Source organism: Pituophis catenifer, unplaced genomic scaffold, assembly GCF_029215685.1.
Source record: "Pituophis catenifer annectens isolate HBS135680 unplaced genomic scaffold, rPitCat1.0.hap2 SCAF_2, whole genome shotgun sequence".
Classification (NCBI taxonomy): domain Eukaryota; kingdom Metazoa; phylum Chordata; class Lepidosauria; order Squamata; family Colubridae; genus Pituophis; species Pituophis catenifer.
Window position 1 is genome coordinate 75,571,859 of NW_027256882.1, and position 21,697 is coordinate 75,593,555.

Sequence of the window (21,697 nt, forward strand, 5' to 3'; positions counted from 1 at the left end):
TTCTATCCTTCCTTTTAGATTTTTTTACTCTTGATTTTTACAATTTTTAAATATTTTAACTTTTTAAAAATTAGACTTGGATGTATCTTATACTTTTATATCTTTTAGTGTTTTTTTAAATTACCAATTGTTTGTACCCCTTTATCCTTATGCTAGTCTATGACTGTAATAAGGATTTGATTTGAAAGTATTGTTATGCAGCAGGTAAATAGCACATACCTCATATATGGTAGTACCTCTTTTAGTAACACACTGTGGGAGTACTTCAACCTCGTGAACTCTGAATTTTCTTCTTTCCACTACATATTCAAACTTGCCACTACTGTGATTAATGAGTGTGTGTGTGTGTTTGGGTAGATACATACTTTCTCTTGAGAGCAGGCAACAGAATTTCATTTTTAATGTGGGCCAGTGTGCTCACAGTAAAAAAAAATGACAAAGTTATCAGGAGATTGGCAATGTTGGTAGGACATCATGTGTTTCATTGCAGAAGACGAATGAATTGGTAGCTATCTTAAGCATTTTCAGCCAAGATAAGAAGTGGGACTGTTTTGCTATTTCTGTGGACAGAAACAATGGAATTGCATTAGGATTTTTATAATGGAGTTTAAATTGAGAGCAGTCAAATATGTACAGTCGTGTGATGCACTGAGCTAATGTGTCAGCAGCCGTCACTGCAATCTATTGCAAAGTATTTATCTCTCTTCTTTCTTTGATAGGACAAACCCATTAGCTCTTGGCTTTGATATCCACTTTAGACACACTGTGTTTTTTTTTTCATCATGCTTATACCTCTAGATTAATTATTCTTCATACTGAAATGCTTGAAATGACATCTAGAGAATTTAGGGTTCCATATTTTGATATGTTTGCCTTCCCGTACAGTACATTTATTTCTGCTTCATAAAAAAAATATTAGTAAGGGAGCAAAAATATTACGGTTCTGGTGGCCAAAATCAGACCAAAGGGTTTTTCTTTATTGTCCGCTCATGCCATTGATTAGCAAAATCCTACTAAAACTCACAGGGATTCTAAAAGCTCCAGATTAGCCTTTGTTCAGCTTCTGATTGAAGTTGGATAGTTCTAGTCTTCTTAGAGCTGAGCCAAATGAGCTCTTCTATTAGGTGTTCTTGAATAGGTGGCTTCACATATTAAAGTTGCATCTCTTCCAGGTGGTGGATTTACCAACACATTTTCATCTTTGTAGACCAGCAGTTACCAACCGGTGGTCCATGGACCACTGGTGGTCCACGAGAAAATTTTGGTGGTCCACAGAAAAATTATTTGCATTTTTTATATTGCACTAAATCAGGGGTCCTCAAACTACGGCCCCTGGGCCGGATACATGCAATGAATGGTTGTGTTGCTGCAGAGAGTCACTGTGAGTGACATCGAGTTGGCCACACCCACCCAGCCAGTCATCAGGCAGATCATATTAGTGGTCTGCAGGATTTAAAATTATGAATTTAGTGGTCCCTGAGGTCCGAAATGTTGGTGACTCCTGTTGTAGACCATTATTTCTACAGTCCTAGAAAGAGATAGAGTAAGGCCTTGCTGGCGAACCTATGGCACGTGTGCCACAGGTGGCACGCAGAGCCATATCGGTGGGCACGCGAGCTCAGCTCCAGCGCACATGTGTGCACTGGCCAGCTGATTTTTGGGTCTTCTGGGCCCACTGGAAGTTGGGAAATGGGCCATTTCCGGCCTCCGGGGGAGGTAGGGAAGGTTGTTTTCGCCCTCCCCAGACTCCTAGAAAGGCTATGGAGCCTGGGGAGAGTGAAAAACGCGCCTACTGGGCCCACCGTGCCATCGCGTGCCAAAAGCAGGGAGAGCACGGGGGCACACACATGTATGTGAGGTGGTGGGGCACATAGAATTATGGGTGTGGGCACTCACCCGTGTGACCCCCCTGCGCTCCTCCCACTTTTGGCAGGCGATGGCAAAAAGGTTAGCTATTACTCGTCTAAGGTATTAGTTGTTGCACTTGGATATGTATTGCTTTTTCCACATCACAGGAATTACAAGACTAAGCATATCCCCCAAATGATCTGAATTAGCTCCAAACTGGCAAGAAGGAAAAGATAGCCATGGATAAATTAAAATTAATCCCTAGCATATTATCATGAAGAAACATTGTCTCAAGAATCTCACAGAATGAGATCCAAAAATCCCAATTTAGCTAATACGTCCAAATGCATAAGAAAGACAACTTTCTGCACCCTAATGGGTTACAGGATTTTCAACGAACTCTCAGGATCTTAAGCAGATCCTACACTGACTTCATATATTGCATGGCAATCCCCACTTCTGAACCATTGCACTATGGAAGGCTTTCTGGGATGCAGGGGGAAACTAGCTGTAGGAACCCTGATCAATACCATAATATTGCTGTCCCAAAGCCCAGACAACCAGACTACTAAATAATATATAGTTTATAGAACTTGTCTCCTCTAAAAAAAATGATTGAAACTAGGGTTATGATCCAGAAATTGCAGTGTGATAATTATATATATATGGTGAGCTTTATTTTATTTATTGGGTATACTTCAGGTTTTTAAAAAATATATTTGGCTTGGCCACCATATTTTTATGCCTCTCTGGTTTGCATCTGAGTCACCTGTCCTTCCCAAGTGATGTTTTTTTTCTTCCTGCCCTTTCATTCATCCTTTTTCTTCAGTCCCTACATTTTTTTTTAGCCATCTTCATTTGCCACTTATGCTTCATATTTTTCCTCTTTTTATTTTTTGACAATAGGTAGGATGAATGACGGTTTTTAAATTTTAGGAAAACTGAGTTCATGATATTAATCATGTTTGAGAGTTCATTTTTGTAATACTATGTATGTTTACTTGGAAGTAAATCCAATTAAACTTCCTGAAAATTTCTCTCTGATAAGGGTGAGAAGAATTACAGAATTTAAGGCTGAGAAGAATTACAGAACTACAGAATTTCATTTAAATTGTTGATTGACTTCTAAACAGCAATGTATAGTTACATACATAGGTTTATTTACAGCCCTATATTTTGGATTCTTTACCAATTCAAGTGTTTATTTCCTCTGATATATCACTAACTTCTCACATTTTGGAGATAACAGTCTTTAGCCTTTTTTGTAATTCAAGAATAGGGATTTTTCTTGGTTGTAATAATTGTTAAAAGTGGTGTGTAAGCATTTTGAATGTGAACCATTTGGCATTTGAAATACTCCAATCTGAGTTTAGAAACAGCTGTTCCAGCTTTACCTAAAGTATTGCAACATTGTTCTGGCTTTCCCATAAGCATTTTTTTGCTCAAAATGATCTGCCTTGAACTTAAAATACTTCAGGAATTATCAAAATAGTGTTAGAAGTTAAACATCTTCATAATGGGATAGAACCGATTGAGGAGTTGCCTGGGCGGTTTGGAGATTTTAAATAGATTGCATACTGTTTTGGCTAGAACTAAAGGCCACATGGAATAGTAAGGATTTCTCCCAGAGGACAAGGATATTTACTGCAAATGTGGCACTATTCAAACAACTATCCCATCTTTTGCAATGCCCCCTGGGACTGACATGCACAAAGAACTCTGGTCGGAAATATATGTGCCATCAGCATGGCCCTTATTGGGCTAGAATGATATAAATTTGTTTTTATTAAAAGTTTTTAATGTTTTTACATTTAAATTAATAATTTCCCTTTTCTAATTCTGCATTTCTAACACGAAACAAGCATCAGAACTCTTTTGGGAAAGTTTGAGTAACTTGTGTCAAAACAACAAAAGTGGAATTGAATAATTTGAACTTGAAATGTTTTATACAACTCTATCTTGTAATGAATGTCATATAAATATTAATCCTGTATTATGGTACAGATAGTTCTTGCTTACCAACTGTTCATTTAGCAATGTTCAAAATTACAATGATGTAAAAAAAAAAAAAAAAACTATGTGACCAGACCTCACATTTACAACTAATTGCAGCATCCTGTAGTCATATTATTGCCATTTGGGTGCTTTGCAACTGGCCTGCAACAAGCAGAATTAATGGAGAACACGGAAGTAAAATTGTAAACTGCGATCATTTGATGTTTTGCTTAACAACCATGGTGGTTCCTTTAAGGACCAAATTGGAAGTGATGTCATAAGTTTGTCATAGTCATAGTGAATGCAGCACATGGTGATGGAATTGCCGGTCCCAATTTTGGTTGTTAAGCAAGCACTACCTGTATTATGTATTAATTCTTAACATTGAAAACTATATAGTAGCAGTACTTAGTTTTGCATAATGATTTTAAGTAAATTGCAATCTATTCATTCTGCTGCTGCTTTACATTTTTATTCACATATCCTCTGTAATAGTTTATTTCTTAAAAAAAAAATAACCACTTCTTTAAAATATCTTCCAGTGTTAATTTACAGTATCTGGTTTTATGATAAGAATGACTGTCATCGAATAGCAAAACTCATGTCTAAGTAAGTACCTAATTTTTTAATATATAAATTGAAAGAATGACTAAGCATGCTTAGGTTATTTTTAGTTTTATAGCATCTCACTACAAAATTGATTTTTGCTTGATTTTTTTTTCTTCTCACCTACCTTCTAAAGGGGCATTATGACTTAATATAATACATTATGACAAAAATACATTGTGACTTAATGTTTGGAACAAATATTCAAATTGTAATTCTGTATTTCACATTTGAAATTAAGATATGGTTTTAATTAAGGTATGCAATTAAGGTATGGGATAATTTAAAATCACAATGACTGGTAGCACTGATTGTTTATAATTATATTGATGTTTTTAATCTTAATATAATTGTATTGTAACACTCATAGTCTCTGGAAATGGAGTGGTATATAAATTATAATTTCAAACATCTTGATCTTAAAAATGCCAGATACAAAGATGCACTTTCCTGCATTGTCACGAGGCTTTGAATTCTCAGGAAACATTCAGACATTCAGCATATAAAAGTTCATGTGATTTTTAAAAAATATGTAACCTAAGTATTTCTTAAGGAATAAATATTTCTTTTCAATCAAAAAGCATTTAAACAACTGTCCATGGAGGTTCTCACTCACCCAGGTCATGACTGCTCTAAAGGTGTTTTTATTTTAAAGGCAACTGGATTTTCTGATGTTTTTTAAAGACATTTCACTTCTCATTCAAAAAGCTTCTTCCGTTCCAACTAACTGGTGGGGAAAAGAAGGGATTTATACTCTCTGCAGTCGTTAACATTCTGAGGGTTGTTGGAACAACCTAGAAGCTAATCTGTGTCCTCAGGGTCACCTGAATCAGAATGCAAACAAGGGCAGAACCCTGTTGGGTCTGGGCTGCATTGTAAATGATGATACTGTAGCGTGGTGCCGAGATGAGATGAATGGTGTGGTGCCATATCCCTCCCTCTCTGTTGAGAAAACCGTTCAGTTTTAACATAAATAAATTTAAACAAGTATCTTCCATTTTTCCTCCTTTTAACAACTTTTACAATAAGTGTATAGTAAAATAGTGATATGATCTGTGTGTACCTAATCAAGCATTGCTAAGTTGTTATTGTTATTAGATTTAATATAGAAACTCATTCCAGTTAACATTTTCCTTGCTTGTAATGATTGTAATCTATCACAATCTATTTTTATAAAGACACTATGAACTGAGATTCTTACCCAGCATATTTTATTTATGTCCCACTGCAATCCAAAATGATTCTCAGTGGGTTATAAGGCCATTTTGTATTTATTACATTAAACATTAATCATTTTAATGTCTGCTCAGTTCAATAAGATCATTTAAAAGGTTTTGCTACCTTTTGTATTTTTATCATTCTAAATAGCTTGGTGTTATGTTCCTCACCAAATCCAGGTATCTATAAAAAACCTAAAACCCAGGATAAATCCGTATGTGCTTTCTTCCATTTTGAGAACTGTCAATTTATTCCTACACTGTTCTTTAACTAGAAAAGAACATGCCTGTAAGTTTTTGGTGAAGGAATTTGCCAAAGCCTTTTGAAAACAAGTCACCTGATTGGAGTCATTACTATGTTTGTTGAGATTTTCAGAGATGTCTAAAAGGTTAGTGAGGTTGGACTTATTACAGAAGCCATATTGATTTTTCTTCAGAAAGGTTTGTCTTTCACTATGTCAATTTAACTCCTTTATACCAAGGATCCTGAACTGCCCTGCAGTTGATTATGTCCCATCAAGTAAATATCAATTCTTAGGGTCCACAGAAAGCAGCACATTAAGGATCTTTGTGTGATTTTTATCTGTAATTTAAGAAATGTTTCTTTCTGAATGTAACTTTAACTTTTTCTTAATAACTTCATTTATTCTTGTTAGCAATGCTGGTGATATTTTGGGTAGCATGTTACTTTTGCACTGTATATTGTACCTGAGTTTTTATTTTAGCTTTGCAATGGAGAAAGTTAATCCATTTGGTTTTCTCTTTTGGATTGTTTTCCACAAGCCCTTTCTTGGAAGTTTTCCCTTTTGAAATTGAATATGACAGTATAAAAGTTTCATAACAACCGTACTAGTAATTGGTAGATTTGGTGTGAGGAATTGGTGAAAAATACACATATGATTCCCTTGACCGTAATTCAAACCCTTAATCATACTTTTAGTGTTGGGGATACTATACTAATCTGATAATATATAATACCTGCACTGTTGTAGTGGCATACAAATCTAATTTTAAAGTGTATTTATGTAATGACCTAATCCAAGTTAAATGTATTTAAAATTGGTATAAATTAGAAGCTTTATGCAGCTTAAGGTCAGTTTGCATTTCCTGATGTGGTTTAGCAGCTATATTGCAAAATATGTTAAATAATCCACATTTTAGCTAATGTAGGCTTATGTTTCAGAAGATGGATGTATTCAGATTTTGTTTTAGACTAGAGATAGCCAATGTAGGTTTTACAAACATAGTATTCCTACATTTAGTGTTATTTTTATTTAAATAATTTCTCTTAAGTACACAGAAGCTCACATGCATCCTTAGAAAATGCAGTCTTGTACTTTATTTGCTTTGCCCGCTCTCCAAAAAAGGCAAAGATATATTGATATACTGTAAAAGAGTTAACCATTGAGATTATAGAAAATATTCTCATTATAACAGTATTAAGCTAGTTCTATGCCATGGCAGTCATTTTGTGAGAATGCAAAATATTATTAAATTTTTTGTTGTTCAATATTATTTTAATATTATTACATATTCTTATCATTCCAAATGCACCCAAAATGATTCATAGCATCTTTACCTGGCTTAATTTTTAAGACTATAATCTGTACCATTTTTTCTTTGAAAAATAGATACCTGCTCCATTACTGTTAGCATGTCATACTAGTTTGATCTATATCCTGTCTTTCCCCCATTTCAGTTTACCTGGGAATCTCACTTCATTTTATCCTCATAGCAACATCTTTATGAAATGGGTTGAATTGAGAGAGACTATTTAGTCCAAATTATCAGCCATCATTGAGGGTAGCTTTAAATCTGGGTCTCCTCAATCCTAGTTGAATATCCTAAAACCTGTTTTTTCTTAATTTCAAGTTGTTTGAGCCAATTTATTTTAAATTAGTAGAAATGTTCTGAATCAATGAAAAAACTGAAGATTAAACATTGTATTTTGTTTTATTTTATTCTAAAACATTGTTTATATTTCTGGGCAAATGTATTGTCACAGTGGTTTATAGATATTTAAAATAGTTAATAATATATTCAGCTAAGTTGTAATGGAGGTAGTAAACACAAATTATTTGAAAGTGCTCAATAAAGAAATTGTGAAGAAAACATTCATGAGGTTTTTAGTGCAATATATGAAACAAGCAGTTACCTGTTGTTCACTGGTTTATGGCCCAGTATTATGAATTAAAGCACTATTAGCTTATTCAGCAAACCATAGTCAGAGCAAATGGTTGCTTATTTCAATTTGTAAATAATTTTATTAAAATAAAATGGGCATATTAAAGTTCAATGTAAAAAGGAATAAATACTGTACACTTTATACTGATTAATCTATGTTGCCTATTACATTTTAATCTTGTTGGTAATTTGTTTGTTATGTGTGCTCTGCCATTCATTAAGATCATGCTTTTCCAAGAGGGGTATATGTTATTAAAATATATTCTAAATATAAGTAGTCTTTTCTTCTCTTTTGTGATAGGGTGGTACAGGAAGAAACTCAGAGATCGCAGCAACAATTTCAGGATAGAAAACATGTCAGTCGAGTTAATGGTTGCACAGATATTCTAGAGTTGCTTAGTAAAGCAAAGGTTGAATATGAACGGGTAAGAAAATTGTGCATGTTATAATTTTAAGACCAGATTCTGATTTTAGGATTTTATGTATTTAAAAGCGAAATAACTACCCACAAATATGCTTGAAAGGGTCCTCAAATTATGACCATTCATTCAGTAACTTTGAAGTTGCAATGCTACTGAACTACTTACAATCAGTATTCAAAGTTTCAGCGCTATCCTCGCAGTCATGTGAGCAAAATTTGGTTGCATGACATCCAGCTTGCACTTACGACCAATTGCAGTGACTTGAAACAACATGGACACCAATTTGTGACCTTCCGTGCTAGCTTCTTCTAAGTAACATCAATGAAAAGTTGGCAAAGAAGGTTGCGCACATCTACAATTTCCCTCTAATCCCCCCCTCACACCAATGCCTTCTTTCATTCTCCTCCCTGTGCACACACAGGCACACGCTCCATGTCTTCTTCCCAAAGCCCCCCTGTAATTGCACACATGCCACGCACACCCCCATGCCCTCTTTCAACAGTCTCTCTACATTTGCACACATGTACCCCAGGCATCATACCCCGGCCTTTCTGAGTTCACACCGCACTGGGCATCTCTTCCCCTGACTTGGGTGGGGCCTGTGCCAGTCCTCCCAGGGCTTTACCTATTCACCTGTAGCATCCCTGCACTCCTTATCTTGAATATCCTCAGCTTCCCACTTAATGAGCCAATGCATCTTGGGTTATGATGACAAGTAGAACTGCCTGGGTTATCGCCTGTGTGTCCTGTCCTGTGATGTCATGCTTTCTGACCACATCCCTAGCAAGTGGCAGTCCTGGTCTCAATTGCAAGTTCCTGGTCCCTACTAATTGCTATTAGTATTTCATGCTCTGAAAGTTTTGTTTTATTTACAGATCTCTATATTATGTTGTTTATGGTGAAATGCATATTCAGTAACGGATTTAAATCCTTTTGTAATCATCACAATAATAAAAAGCTTTCTACATTTACATTTCCCTAAGCCTTTTCACTGCACACTGTCCTGTGGTTGGAATTATTTTTTTATTTAGTTTTATTTTTTGAATATTCGCATAAAAGCTTTCATTAAACACTTAAGAAACACAGTGATTTGACACATCATCATAATATAACAACATAATTCATATTTTGTATGAGCATGTTATGTGAAGCCAGATAGCACATTTATTCATCATAGCATGGTTAAACAAACCATGTGATGTGTGAATTCTGTCAGAGTGATGGGCCTCTAACAGCAGTTAACAATTGGCTAAATAACATCCAGAATCCACAATGGCAGGACTGTTAGTCATCAGGCAAGATTGTTATTAAAAAAGAGGTAAGAAGGGAAAAATGGATGAGTCTTGAAATTGTGTCTGTATACAGATAGTCCTCAATTTACGACTATTTGTTCAGCAATCATTTGAAATTACAACAGTGCTAAAAAAAAGTGAGTTACAAATGGTTCTCACACTTAATGACCATTGCAGTGTCCCCACGGTCACATGATCACAATCCAAGGGAGAAAGCTTGCTGAGATCTCCTAAAGGTATTACTTAAATTGTAATTATTTCATTTAGTCCAAACTGCAATTTAAAAATAATATTTCTTCCTTTTTTATTCTTTTAGAATCAGAAAAGTGACTTAATTTCAGGGACACAAGAAAGTGGAAATCTTACAAAGACTGAAAATACAGAGGCATCTGAATACGAAACACCAGTGTTACAAGTCCAAGATCATGTATGAGAAAATCAGAACCTGCCTTTTTATCTTTATAAAGTGCTATTTTAAATGGAAGTACGGTAGTCCTCGAATTACAACAGTTCATTTAGTGACTGTACAAAGCTACAACGGCATTTAAAAAAGTGACATATGACTGTTTTTCACACTTGCAACCATTATTTATTTATTTATTTATTTATTAATTTAATTTGTATACCGCCCTTCTCCCAGAAGGGACTCAGGGCGGTGAACAGCCAAAACCAAAAAACATACAAATGCAAAAGTTAAGATAATTAAAAGAATTAAATCATTGGCTACCCAAATTTAAAACCCCAAATCCATAAAATTTAAAATCCCAATTAAAAACCATTTAGGCTAGGCCGGCTTGATGAAATAAAAACGTCTTCAGGGCTTTACGGAAGGTCCGGAGGTCCGGGATCAATCGTATTCCAGGAGGCAGCTCATTCCACAGGGCGGGTGCCCCCACAGAGAAGGCTCGCCCCCTGGGGGCCGCCAGCCGACATTGCCTGACCGACGGCACCCCGAGGAGGCCCTCTCTATGAGAGCGTATTGGCCGGTGGGAGGTTATCAGTAGCAGCAGGCGGTCTCGCAAATACCCTGGCCCTAAGCCATGGAGCGCTTTAAAGATGAGAACCAACACCTTAAAGCGCACCCGGAAGACCACCGGGAGCCAATGCAGCTCGCGCAGGAGAGGTGTTACGTGGGAGCGCCACGTCGCTCCCATAATCACCCGCGCGGCCGCATTCTGCACCAGCTGGAGCCTCCGGGTGCTCCACAAGGGGGAGCCCCATGTAGAGAGCGTTACAGTAGTCCAGGCGTGACGTAACCAAGGCATGAGTGACTGTGCACAAGGAGTCCCGATCCAGAAAGGGGCGCAACTGGCGTATCAGGCGAACCTGATAAAAAGCCCCCCTGGCCACGGCCGTCATATGCTCTTCTAAAGACAGCCGTGTGTCCAGGAGGACGCCCAAGTTGCGAGCCCCCTCTGTGGGGGTCAGTGACTCGCCCCCAATAGCCAGAGATGGCACCAGCTGGCTATACCGGGACGCCGGCATCCACAGCCACTCGGTCTTGGAAGGGTTAAGCCGAAGCCTGTTCCTCCCCATCCAGACCCGCACGGCCTCCAGACACTGGGACATCACTTCGAGGGCATCATTGGGGTGGTCTGGGGTGGAAATGTACAGCTGAGTGTCATCAGCGTACAGATGGCATCGCACCCCAAAACCACGGATGATCTCACCCAGCGGCTTCACATAAATGTTGAACAGGAGCGGCGAGAGGACCGACCCTTGCGGCACCCCGCAAGCAAGGCGCCTCGAGGTCGACCTCTGCCCCCCTGCCAACACAGACTGCGACCGGTCAGAGAGATAGGAGGAGAACCACCGCAACACGGTGCCTCCCACCCCCAGTCCCTCCAGCCGGCGCAGCATGATACCATGGTCGATGGTATCAAAAGCCGCTGAGAGGTCTAACAGGACCAGAACAGAGGAACAACCCCTGTCCCGAGCCCTCCAGAGATCATCCACCAATGCGACCAATGCCGTCTCCGTGCTGTACCCAGGCCTGAAGCCGGACTGGCACGGATCTAGATAGACGGTTTCATCCAGGAACTGTGGGAGCTGTCGCGCAACCACACTCTCCACAACCTTCGCAACAAAGCGAAGGTTGGAGACCGGACGATAGTTTGCCAAAACGGCCGGGTCCAGAGAAGGCTTCTTGAGGAGGGGCCTCACCACCGCCTCTTTCAAGGCGGGAGGCAAGAAACCCTCTCTCAGAGAAGCATTTATAATCCTCTGGAGCCAGCCTCGTGTTACCTCCCGGGTGGCCAGTACCAGCCAGGAGGGGCACGGGTCCAATAAACATGTGGTTGCGTTTAACCTCCCCAGGATCCTGTCCACGTCCTCAGGAGTCACAGGGTCGAACTCATCTCAGGTAACATACTCAAGACCAGCCTCAGTCACCCCGCCGGGATCTACCCAGTCAGAGTCCAAGCCTTCCCGAATCTGAGCGATTTTATCGTGCAGATACTGTGCAAAATCCTCAGCCTGCCCTTGCAAGGGGTCTTCCCGCGCTCCCTGATATAGGAGGGAGCGGGTCACCCTAAACAAGGCGGCTGGGCGGTTATCTGCCGATGCAATAAGAGCGGAAAAGTGATTACGCTTTGCCGCTTTTATCGCCACTAGATAGGTCTTAATATGAGACCTAACTAGTGTTCGGTCGGATTCGGAGTGACTAGCCCTCCAACCACTCTCTAGGCGTCTTTTCCGGCGCTTCATCTCCCTCAGCTCCTCGGAGAACCAAGGGGCCGGGCAGGTTCGGCGTCGGGTCAGAGGCCGCAAAGGCACGACTCGGTCCAGAGCACCGGCGGCTGTCCTATCCCAGGCAGCCACCAGATCTTCAGCCGAGTCGTGAGCCAGATTTTCAGGAACTGGCCCAAGCTCCCTCTGGAACCTATCAGGATCCATCAGGCGCCTGGGGCGGAACCACCTGGTCGGTTCCGCCTCCCTGCAGTGGGGTGCAGCGGTCAAAAGGTCCAGTCTCAGGAGAGAATGGTCCGACCATGACAGGGGTTCAATAACTATATCCCCTATATCCAGACCACTCCGCCACTGACCAGAGATAAAAACCAAGTCCAGAGTGTGTCCTCCCACGTGAGTGGGGCCATGAATTAATTGTGTCAGGTCCATGGCTGTCATGGAAGCCATAAACTCCCGAGCCATCCCAGACGCCCCACCGGTAGATGGCAGGTTGAAATCCCCCATGACCAAAAGTCTGGGGGTATCAACCGCCATTGCAGCATCCCCGTGGTCATGTGATCAAAATTTGGACACTTAGCCACTGACTCATATTTATGGCAGTTGCAGTTTCATAGGGTCATGTGATTCCCTTTTGCAACCTCCTTACAAGCAAAGTGAATGGCGAAGGCAGATTCATTTAACTGTAGTGCTAACTTTAACAACTGCAGAGATTCTCTTAATAACAACATAAAATGGGGCAAAATTCACTTAGTAATTAGCAATAGAAATTTTGGGCCCAATACTGGTCATAAGGACTACCTTATTTCTTTGTCTTCATTCTAAATGTGTATATCATCTACCGTATATCAGGGGTCTGTTTGGAACCCAGCCTGCGCAAGCGGCGGGTCAGACTGAATATGCTTTGGCAGCAATAGGAGGAAAATGGAGAAGGTCAGCCATGCGTGGCAAAGCCTGTGGAGTGCGGGCATTGGGGGCAACTGGGCGTTTCTGCAGTGATGCTGGGATAGCTGGTTGCAGTATAGGGCTTGATGCAGCATTTTTCAGTGGTGGCAGCGGTAGCACTGGGTCTGAAGTTGAGACCTGGGGTGATAGTAGCTGGCTGAGACTCCTTCCGCCCCAGCCCCAGTGCTGCTGCTATCAAGTCCTGAGCTACATAGAGCAGTGGTTAGAATGCAGTACTGCAGGCTACTTCTGCTGATCACCGGCTGCCAGCAGTTTGGGAGATTGAATCTCACCAGGCTCATGGTTGATTCAGCCTTTCCATCCTTCCGAGGTTGGTAAAATGAGGACCCAAATTGTTGGGGGCAATATGCTTACTCTGTAAACCGCTTAAAGAGGGCTATAAAGCACTATGAAGTGGTATATAAGTCTAAGTCTTAAGTGCTATTGCTATTGCTAAATGCTGCTGTGCAGGAAAGCCAAAAGGGCATAGATTGGAGGGGGTGGAGAGATAGGCAGGTAGGGGCGAGTTGAAGCATTTCTGTGTTTGTAAATAGCTTGAATTGTGTTCATGTGACTGGGCATGCTGCAGTGGTTGTAACTTCAGTCATTGAACAAGTGGACATAAGTCGAGGATTGCCTTTATATTTGTATATTGCATTCTTTTTGTAGTGATGAGTTTTTGACAAATAGATTTCCTCGTTACTATACATTTTATGATTGTTTCCCTTAAATTTATATATTTGTGGTTATAGTATATGTGTATATATTTATGTGTGAGATAGATTGAATGAGAGACAAGACTAGGATACAAGAATTGTTGATTATTGTTGATATTGGGGAAATGTGCTTCATTTGAATACAGCAAAATTTTTGTTGCACTAGATGGCTTTGTAGCAATCTTTTTTTTTTAAGTAGCACTTTGGCATTCATTTGTATGCAAGGAAACAAGTGTGTTCATTCTATATTAAACTAAACTTTTACACTTTTTTTCCTAGTCATGTCAGTCCATCCCTAAACATCTAACAGTGGAAGAATTATTTGGAACTTCATTACCAAAGGAAAACTCCACAGCTCCCATGTCCAATCCAGAGAGGATAGAGAAAACTGATACCTCATGCAGAGAACACAATTTGCTTTTACCCTTTTCATTTGAACAATCAACAGTGATCCATCAGCCTCTGGGGAAACTGGACGCTCCAAGCCTCAAAAATAACTCTTTGACTTTATTACCACAGGAATGTGTACCATCTGTACTAACTTCATCACCTTCAGTTTTACAACCTGAAGTAAATAAAGTTTCAAACTATAACGTGCATTTAAGTCCTATCCTTAATTCGACTTTGGCAACAGAAGCACCTTGTGGTCCAGTGCTGCAGAATATCAATGCAAACAATAATGTAACGCAAGTCATGCAGCAGACTACCAAGCAAATACCTTCACTTGTGAATCAGCCATTGTGCGATATGAACCATGGTACACAAAATGTAAGTTCTGGTCAAAACCAATTCCTAGGATCAATGACTTTGCCAAATACAGGAGATGCTTCAAACACATCACTTCCCAGTGTAGATCTTCTTCAAAAACTCAGGTTGACACCACAACATGACCAAATGCAGCAATCTCTTATTAAAACCCCAGTAGCACCAAATGCTGCTTCTGCTATTAATCAACTGGCAACACCAGATTGTTTCAAGGAATCCCACATCAAGCAACAGGCTTTGACTTGTAAAGTCATTCATCCCTATCAGGTAGGTTATTTTTAGGTGAATAAACTTCTTGTGAAGTCATTTGTAAGTCATTATTGAAAATGGCTCCCGTGTCATTATGCCATGGTCTTTCTTGAGTCTGGAAATGCCATAATTTCTTCATTTTGAATGAGGGATGCCCTTCTCTTGATCTTCTGTATCAGCCATAAGTTCAATTAATTAATATGCTGTTTTGTGATACAGCGCTACATATCGTTAACATATGTATGTAGGTATAATGTTATTGGTAATACAACAAAATCAGGGTTGATGACTTGAATAAATAAATTTGTGCATGTGTGTGTGTTTGGTGAGTTTGGTTATTTCAAAACTGCTAAATTTGCAAGAAAGAAATTGTACATAAAATATTTTATTTTCATTTTAAATTTGTAGGTTACACAGCAAAATAAGGAGCCTGAAACGTTTCCAAATCCTAAAGTGTTGTCAAAAGCAAACCAGGTACATATTAAAAACCAGGCATTGTAACATTGCCTTCATGGAAAAACTTCCCTCTTCAACCTCTCTTAATTAACTAATCAGTTGAAGCTGAATATACAAAACAAACTTATTTGTCAGCTTGTGTTTTGCTGTTCTAAAGAATATCTTATTCCATCAGATGTATAACAAATATTGTTACAACTTTAATATATTCTGTTGTAATATTAATATACTTTTCCTTGAGAGTTTCATATCTTGCTAGAATCAAAAAATGCTCTTTGTGTGCATCTCATAAAATTATTGCAGCTAGCTATATTCATATATTTTTCTTCCTTAATGCTTTCTATTGTTGTCTGAGCATATACTAGTTAGTATCTTTTATTTGTAAGATTGAATCTATTTTTTAATAAATGCAAGAAAATATAATACATCCATATTATAAACGGCAACATAATAGTCTTTCAACTAAAGCATCAATATCTAAGAATAAACTTTGCATAATTTCAAGTCATTTAATTATGTCCTCAAAGAGGTTCTTTTAACCTTGATATATTTAATTTTTGTTGTGTACTTTCACTTGATATCTTTCATTTTAATTGGGAATCTCTGCAACCTCTTTCTGTTCTGATAATAATGGAAGTAATGGATTTAACATTATGGGAACTGGATTTATACAATGTTCTTTGAAACAATAAATAAGGATTCTCAAAATCGCTTTTTTTAGGTTGCTTCTACACAGTTTGCTACCAATGCAACCACAATTGCACCTTCTGTCCTCCTTTCACCTAGTGTGTTTCAACAGTCCACTATGAAATCCTCTGAAATGGAAAACAAAGTTGGCTCACCTTCTCCTGTTACACTTGGTACAGATGTTCAGACATTACCTCCAGCGGTACTCAGTAGATCTCAACTTCAGCAAACTTTGATACATCTAATAAAGGTACAATTACTATCTTAAGATAACAAGCATTACGTAGAACCCATTGTTGATGGAACTGCTTCCATAAATAGAAGTAGAAGGAGTTGGTTCCCCTTGACTCCCAGAGATGTTGATTATTGGAAGTCCATAGAGCAGGGAAAATCGCTTGCTTTTGGAAGCAGCCATATTTTTTATTATTAAATTTATTTTCAGAGTGACTCTGGGTGGCTTAAGCATAATGCTAATGGTTTCTTAATATTAATATTGCAGCAATATTGCAATATTAATGCACCATGTGCAAATTATTTTAAAATATAAACTTCAACTGAAAAATGAATAAAATTATTTTCAGTACAGGTAATCCTTGACCTACATCCCAATACTTAGCAATCATTTCAAGTTCCAACAGACCTACCTGGAAAGTACTTATGACCCAGATTCAAAGTAACCCATATTTTGACAGTAACACCCTCCCCATGGTCACACGACCACACTTCAGACACTCGGCAACTGGGCCACATTTATCAAAATAATAGAGTTGGAAGGGACCTTGGAGATCTTCTAATCCAACTCCCTTCTCAAGCAGGAGACCCTATGCCATTCTGGACAAATGGCTGTCCGTTCTCTTTTTAAAAGCCTCCATTGATGGAATACCCACAACTTCTGGAGGCAAGCCATTCCACTAATTAATTGTTCTCACCAACAGGAAGTTTCTCCTTAATTCCAGGTTGTATCACTTTTTGATAAGCTTCCATCTATTACTTCTTGTCCTTCAGGTGCTTTGGAGAATAGGTTGATCTCCTCTGTGACTGCCCCTCAAATATTGGAAGATTGCTATTATGGCCATTTTCATAATCGTACAGTTCATGTGACCACATTTTAAAATGGTTTTGCCAAAAGCTATCATTTACTATCAATTTTCAGCAAAACCAGCTTAATAACCATGGCTTTGCTTAATGACCACTGCATAATGGATCACAAGATCAGGTCAATAACATGACCAACCTGCTTTACATGAATTGTGACCATGATGGGCAGATTCCATTATGGTGATAACTTGAGAACTGCTTTTACTAAAACTGTTGGTACAAACTATATATGATTCTTGCTAGATCAGACCTAGGCAGCATTTTTGCCCATAATAGTTTCTGTTCTCTAGTAAATAATAAAATGCACAGTGCCTACAATTATAGAAATAATATGTTCTTTTCATGCCTGGAAGCTAGTTCTGATAAATATATCTTATTCTACTATAGCGAGGGTCTAGCAGTCATGACAGGGTTAACACAGCGTTCTGGTACTGACTGAGTCTGCAATTTGAGAAGCTCCTCCCACTTCCTCTGGCTTCCCAGTTTCAGGCTCAGTCATTCTGAATAGGACTGTTTTGGCTGACCTGCCTAAATTTGACTGTTTTACAGTGAATTTGATTATTTTTCCTTTCTTTGGGTTTCTAATCCTCCTTAAAGGGATTGCAAGGCTCCCAGGGATCTGGTTGAGCCCTGCTTATTCCAGCATGAAGGGCTCACACCTGTGAACGCTGAGGACTGCTTTCAGCAGTTTGGGGTGGAACTCCCAGCTGGTAGAGATCCTCCTATCCCAGCGAGAAAGGCTTTGGTCAGAGCCCGCTGAAGACCGCTATTGCAGTGGTGGGTCTGCTGGCTGGCAGACCCTGGATTGACATCACTGGGGGTCTTCCCCACACGTCCAGAAGCGGCAGCTGTGTTTTTTCTATTTCCTCGCCACCGCGGAGCCGCTAGAGCGCCCCAGCAGTACGGACCACAGCTCCAGGTCTGGGTCCAATCGTTGTGCCCCTGTTTATTTGGGATCGTGCTGGGGCGGAGCTTGTTGGCCCTTTTTGGAGTTGGGGAGGCTTTCTAAAGGCAGCACCCTCAATCTTTTTATTGTGGCCAGCATTTTGTTTGCTCCCTCGTGCCGGCCGCCATTTTGTTTTTTAACTCCTTTGTGCCGGCGGCCATTTTGAGCTTTTCTAAAGTGTTTTTTGGCCTCAGCAGCCTTATCAGATGTCTTCCAGACCTTCTACTCGCCCTTCCAAAAGGGCAGCTGCTAACCAGGCACCATCTGAGCCTTCTGGTCCTTCTGAACCGGGACCTTCAAAGAGGGGAAAGGCTTCTTCCTCCAAGCCCCCTGCTACCCAGAAGGCTTCCAAAGCCAGCGAAAAGGCTGAGGCTCAGAGGCATAAGTCCCTTGAAAGGGCAATTGAGAAAGTGGTAAGGGTGGCCACGAGAATGGAATTTCCCCAGTCCTCACCCATTACTACTCCCACTGCTGGTCCTGCTACAGCACCAAGCCAATCAGTGCCTGCAGCCTGATCTCCGGATGGGGACCCAGCTCTACCTTCCCAGGCTAAAGCCAGTGCTCATTTATTTGGGGCCCTTCAGACTTCTCCTCCACCTCCCCATATATTTCCTGTAGTCCAGGTGTTGCCTTCTCCTCAGATGTCTTCCCAAGCACCAGTTCCTCCACTGGCACAGAAGGATCCTCAATCTCCTCAGGAGGATCAGGTCAGCCAGGAGAAGGCTCATTTGTCTGCAGGGGAGCATCTTCCAAGCTGTCCCGCTGATTTAGCATCTCTTATCCAAGCAGCAGTTCAGCGAGGCATTGCTGCAGAAATGCAGCATAGAACTGGTTCATGAGTTTCAGACCAGGCCAGGTCACAAGGGACCCTTCAATCTCAGGGGTCTGCTGAACTAGTTCAGGCGCAAGACCAGATTTATACTAGACCCTCTGCCAGTCAGGGGTCTGAAGCAGGAGAGGATCTGGGTGAACCTGGTTTATCTGATGATGAAGACCTTACCCCTGACCAGCCTTCTTTCATTGTCTTGTTTAAAGCTCAGGTGTTCAGATCACTCCTTCATAAGGCCAAACTCACCACAGGCCTAGGTCTCCCTCAGCAAAAGTCTTGCAGGGGAGGGTCCTTCTTCCTCTTTGTTTGAGGAACCTACCTTTGAGGCTGAGGAAATCCCAGGCCCCAAGATGTTCAGGGATGTTATTACCCGACAATGATCACTTCCCGTATCTGGTCCCAATCCGAACACAGTAGACAGACGTCTCTATAACCTTGATTCTAGCATTTCTTCCATTTTGCAGGTTCCTGCAGTGGATCCCCCTATTGTTGCTTTGTCGACTTCTTCAGTCCTCACGGGCCCCCCTGAAAAGGGTCTTCGCCCTGAGGACAAAATGTCTGGAACACTCCCTAACAAAAGCTCACCAGGCAGCGGCTTGGGCCATTAAGGCTTCTTCAGCTGTTTCTTTCTTTAACAGGGCTACCCTTATGTGGGTTAGGCAGTTGCAGGATCGTTTACCAGTTACTGATACCAGGGCTCACCAGGATGTCAACAAAATTCTAGTGGCCCTGGAGTATTCAGCGGATGCTACCCTTAACGCCTCCAGGTTTGCCGCCAAATCCATCGGCTCTAATGTCACCTTGCGCCGTCTGCTCTGGCTACGCCAGTGGCAAGCGGATGCCAAGAATAAGTGGCATTTGGCGTCTTCTCCTTACTCAGGGGATTTACTATTTGGTCCTCCTCTTGAGCCTTGCTTATCGAGTCCAAAGATAAATGGAAGGTGCTTCCCAATTTGTCCCGGAGGGTGGAATCCCGTCCCTCTTCTTCCTCCTTTTGTTCCTTTCGAGAATCATCTTCTGGCTTCTCCTCGTCTAGATCTCAGAGATTTCCCTCCCCTAGACAGGATAGGTTCCAGGACAGGCAATCTGGCCCCGATTTTAGAGGCCAGGGCCGCAAGTCCTTTCGGGGAGGGCGAGGCTGCCCCTCCCGTAGATATCGCTGACGGCTCGTTCAACCTTCCCATAGGGGGCCGCCTGGCACTCTTTGCCAGCCAGTGGGAGGCGTCGACCTCGGATGCCTGGGTCAGGGAGACAGTCTCCCAAGGGCTCTCTCTGGAGTTTCTCTCCTCCCCCCACCCCGTCATAATTTCTCCAATGCCCTCTCTCCAGGGATCGGTCACAGAGACTCCTTTTGGAATCTGCAATAGACCACCTCTTACAAATTCGGGAAGATGTTATCTTGCATAGGCATTGTACCGTGGGCTTGCCTTCACTGCAGGGCTCTGCAGTGGTTCCTACTCCCATACCAGCGGACTCAGAGGAGCTCCTCGGAACTCCTCGTTCGTGTTCCCCCCAAGATCTTACTTTTGTTGCATTGGTGGGTCTGGACCCTTGGCCCAGCTCTGGCCAAGGGTCGATGCTTCAAGGAACCCCAGTTGACAGTGCTCATGACGGATGCCAGCCTTTACGGCTGGGATGCCCACCTGAGAACCCATTTTGGTCAGGGTCGTTGGACTCAGACCGACCTTTCCAACGGCATCAACTGGCTGGAACTCCGGGCCATCTTCCTGGCTCTTCAAACTTTCCAGGACAAGGTTCAGGGCTGTCATGTCCTAGTCAGCACAGACAACATGGCCACGAAAGCTCACGTGAACCGTCTGGGGGGGAAACCCAGTCACAACGTTTGATGGAGGAGTCCGAGCGTCTGGGTCTCTGGTTGGAGAGACACCTGGAATCCATCAGAGCCTCCCACATCTCCGGGGCCGCAAACATAAGAGCGGACCTTCTCAGCAGGGCCACGGTGGACCAGGGCGAGTGGCATCTCCTTCCAGCCATCTTCCTGAAGGTCATGCTACGGTTCGGCACTCCGGCAGTCGACCTCTTCGCATCCGGCGAGAATCATCAGACAAGCAGGTTCTTCTCGCGGTTTCCAACCCCGGGAGCAGAAGCTGTCGACGCTCTACAGAGTCCTTGGCCTTCGGGGCTTCTTTACGCCTTTCCACCTCTGGCGATCATTCCCAAGGTCATCCGGAAGTTGCTGATCGAAGAAGCCGAGGTGATTCTCATCGCTCCTCACTGGCCTCGTCGTCCATGGTTTGCAGACCTGGTGGCTCTTTTGGTGGCACCTCCCTGGCGTCTTTCTCCAGACGAGAGAGTCCTCAGTCAGGGGCCATTACTTCAACCAGACGTGGCTTTGCTCCAGCTGACTGCATGAAGATTGAGCGGCAAGCCCTACTGGCACGCAACCTCTCAACGGGAGTCATAACCACGCTTCAGGCTTCTCATCATGACTCAACCAACCGCATCTACAACTACTTGGCTTTCTTTCTGCTGTTGGTGCGCTCATCGTGACCGTGACAGTAGAGGCATCGATGGAACAGGTCTTGGAGTTTTTGCAGACCGGTCTGATGTCAGGTTTGTTGCCCAACATGCTTCGGAGACAGGTATCTGCCCTTTCGACTGTTCTGTCCTGTGGGTCTTCATTGCCCCTTTCCAGACGTCCCCTGATCAGGCAACTCCTCAGGGGGGCTACCAACCTACGCCCTCCCGCTCTCCATAGGTACCCTACATGGGACCTTTCCAAGGTGCTTTCCGCCC

General features: G+C 41.7%; 1 protein-coding gene across 1 annotated transcript in view; it reads left to right on the forward strand.

The window, feature by feature from the left end:
* The window catches only part of DCP1A (decapping mRNA 1A), a 34,318-nt gene that overhangs the window by 7,628 nt on the left and 4,993 nt on the right, over positions 1-21,697 (forward strand). The window contains exons 4-9 of the mRNA XM_070933646.1: positions 4,386-4,452; positions 8,152-8,275; positions 9,881-9,991; positions 14,190-14,942; positions 15,333-15,398; positions 16,102-16,317. Coding sequence (XP_070789747.1) covers positions 4,386-4,452; positions 8,152-8,275; positions 9,881-9,991; positions 14,190-14,942; positions 15,333-15,398; positions 16,102-16,317 — 1,337 coding nt within the window. The remainder of the gene's footprint in view (positions 1-4,385; positions 4,453-8,151; positions 8,276-9,880; positions 9,992-14,189; positions 14,943-15,332; positions 15,399-16,101; positions 16,318-21,697) is intronic.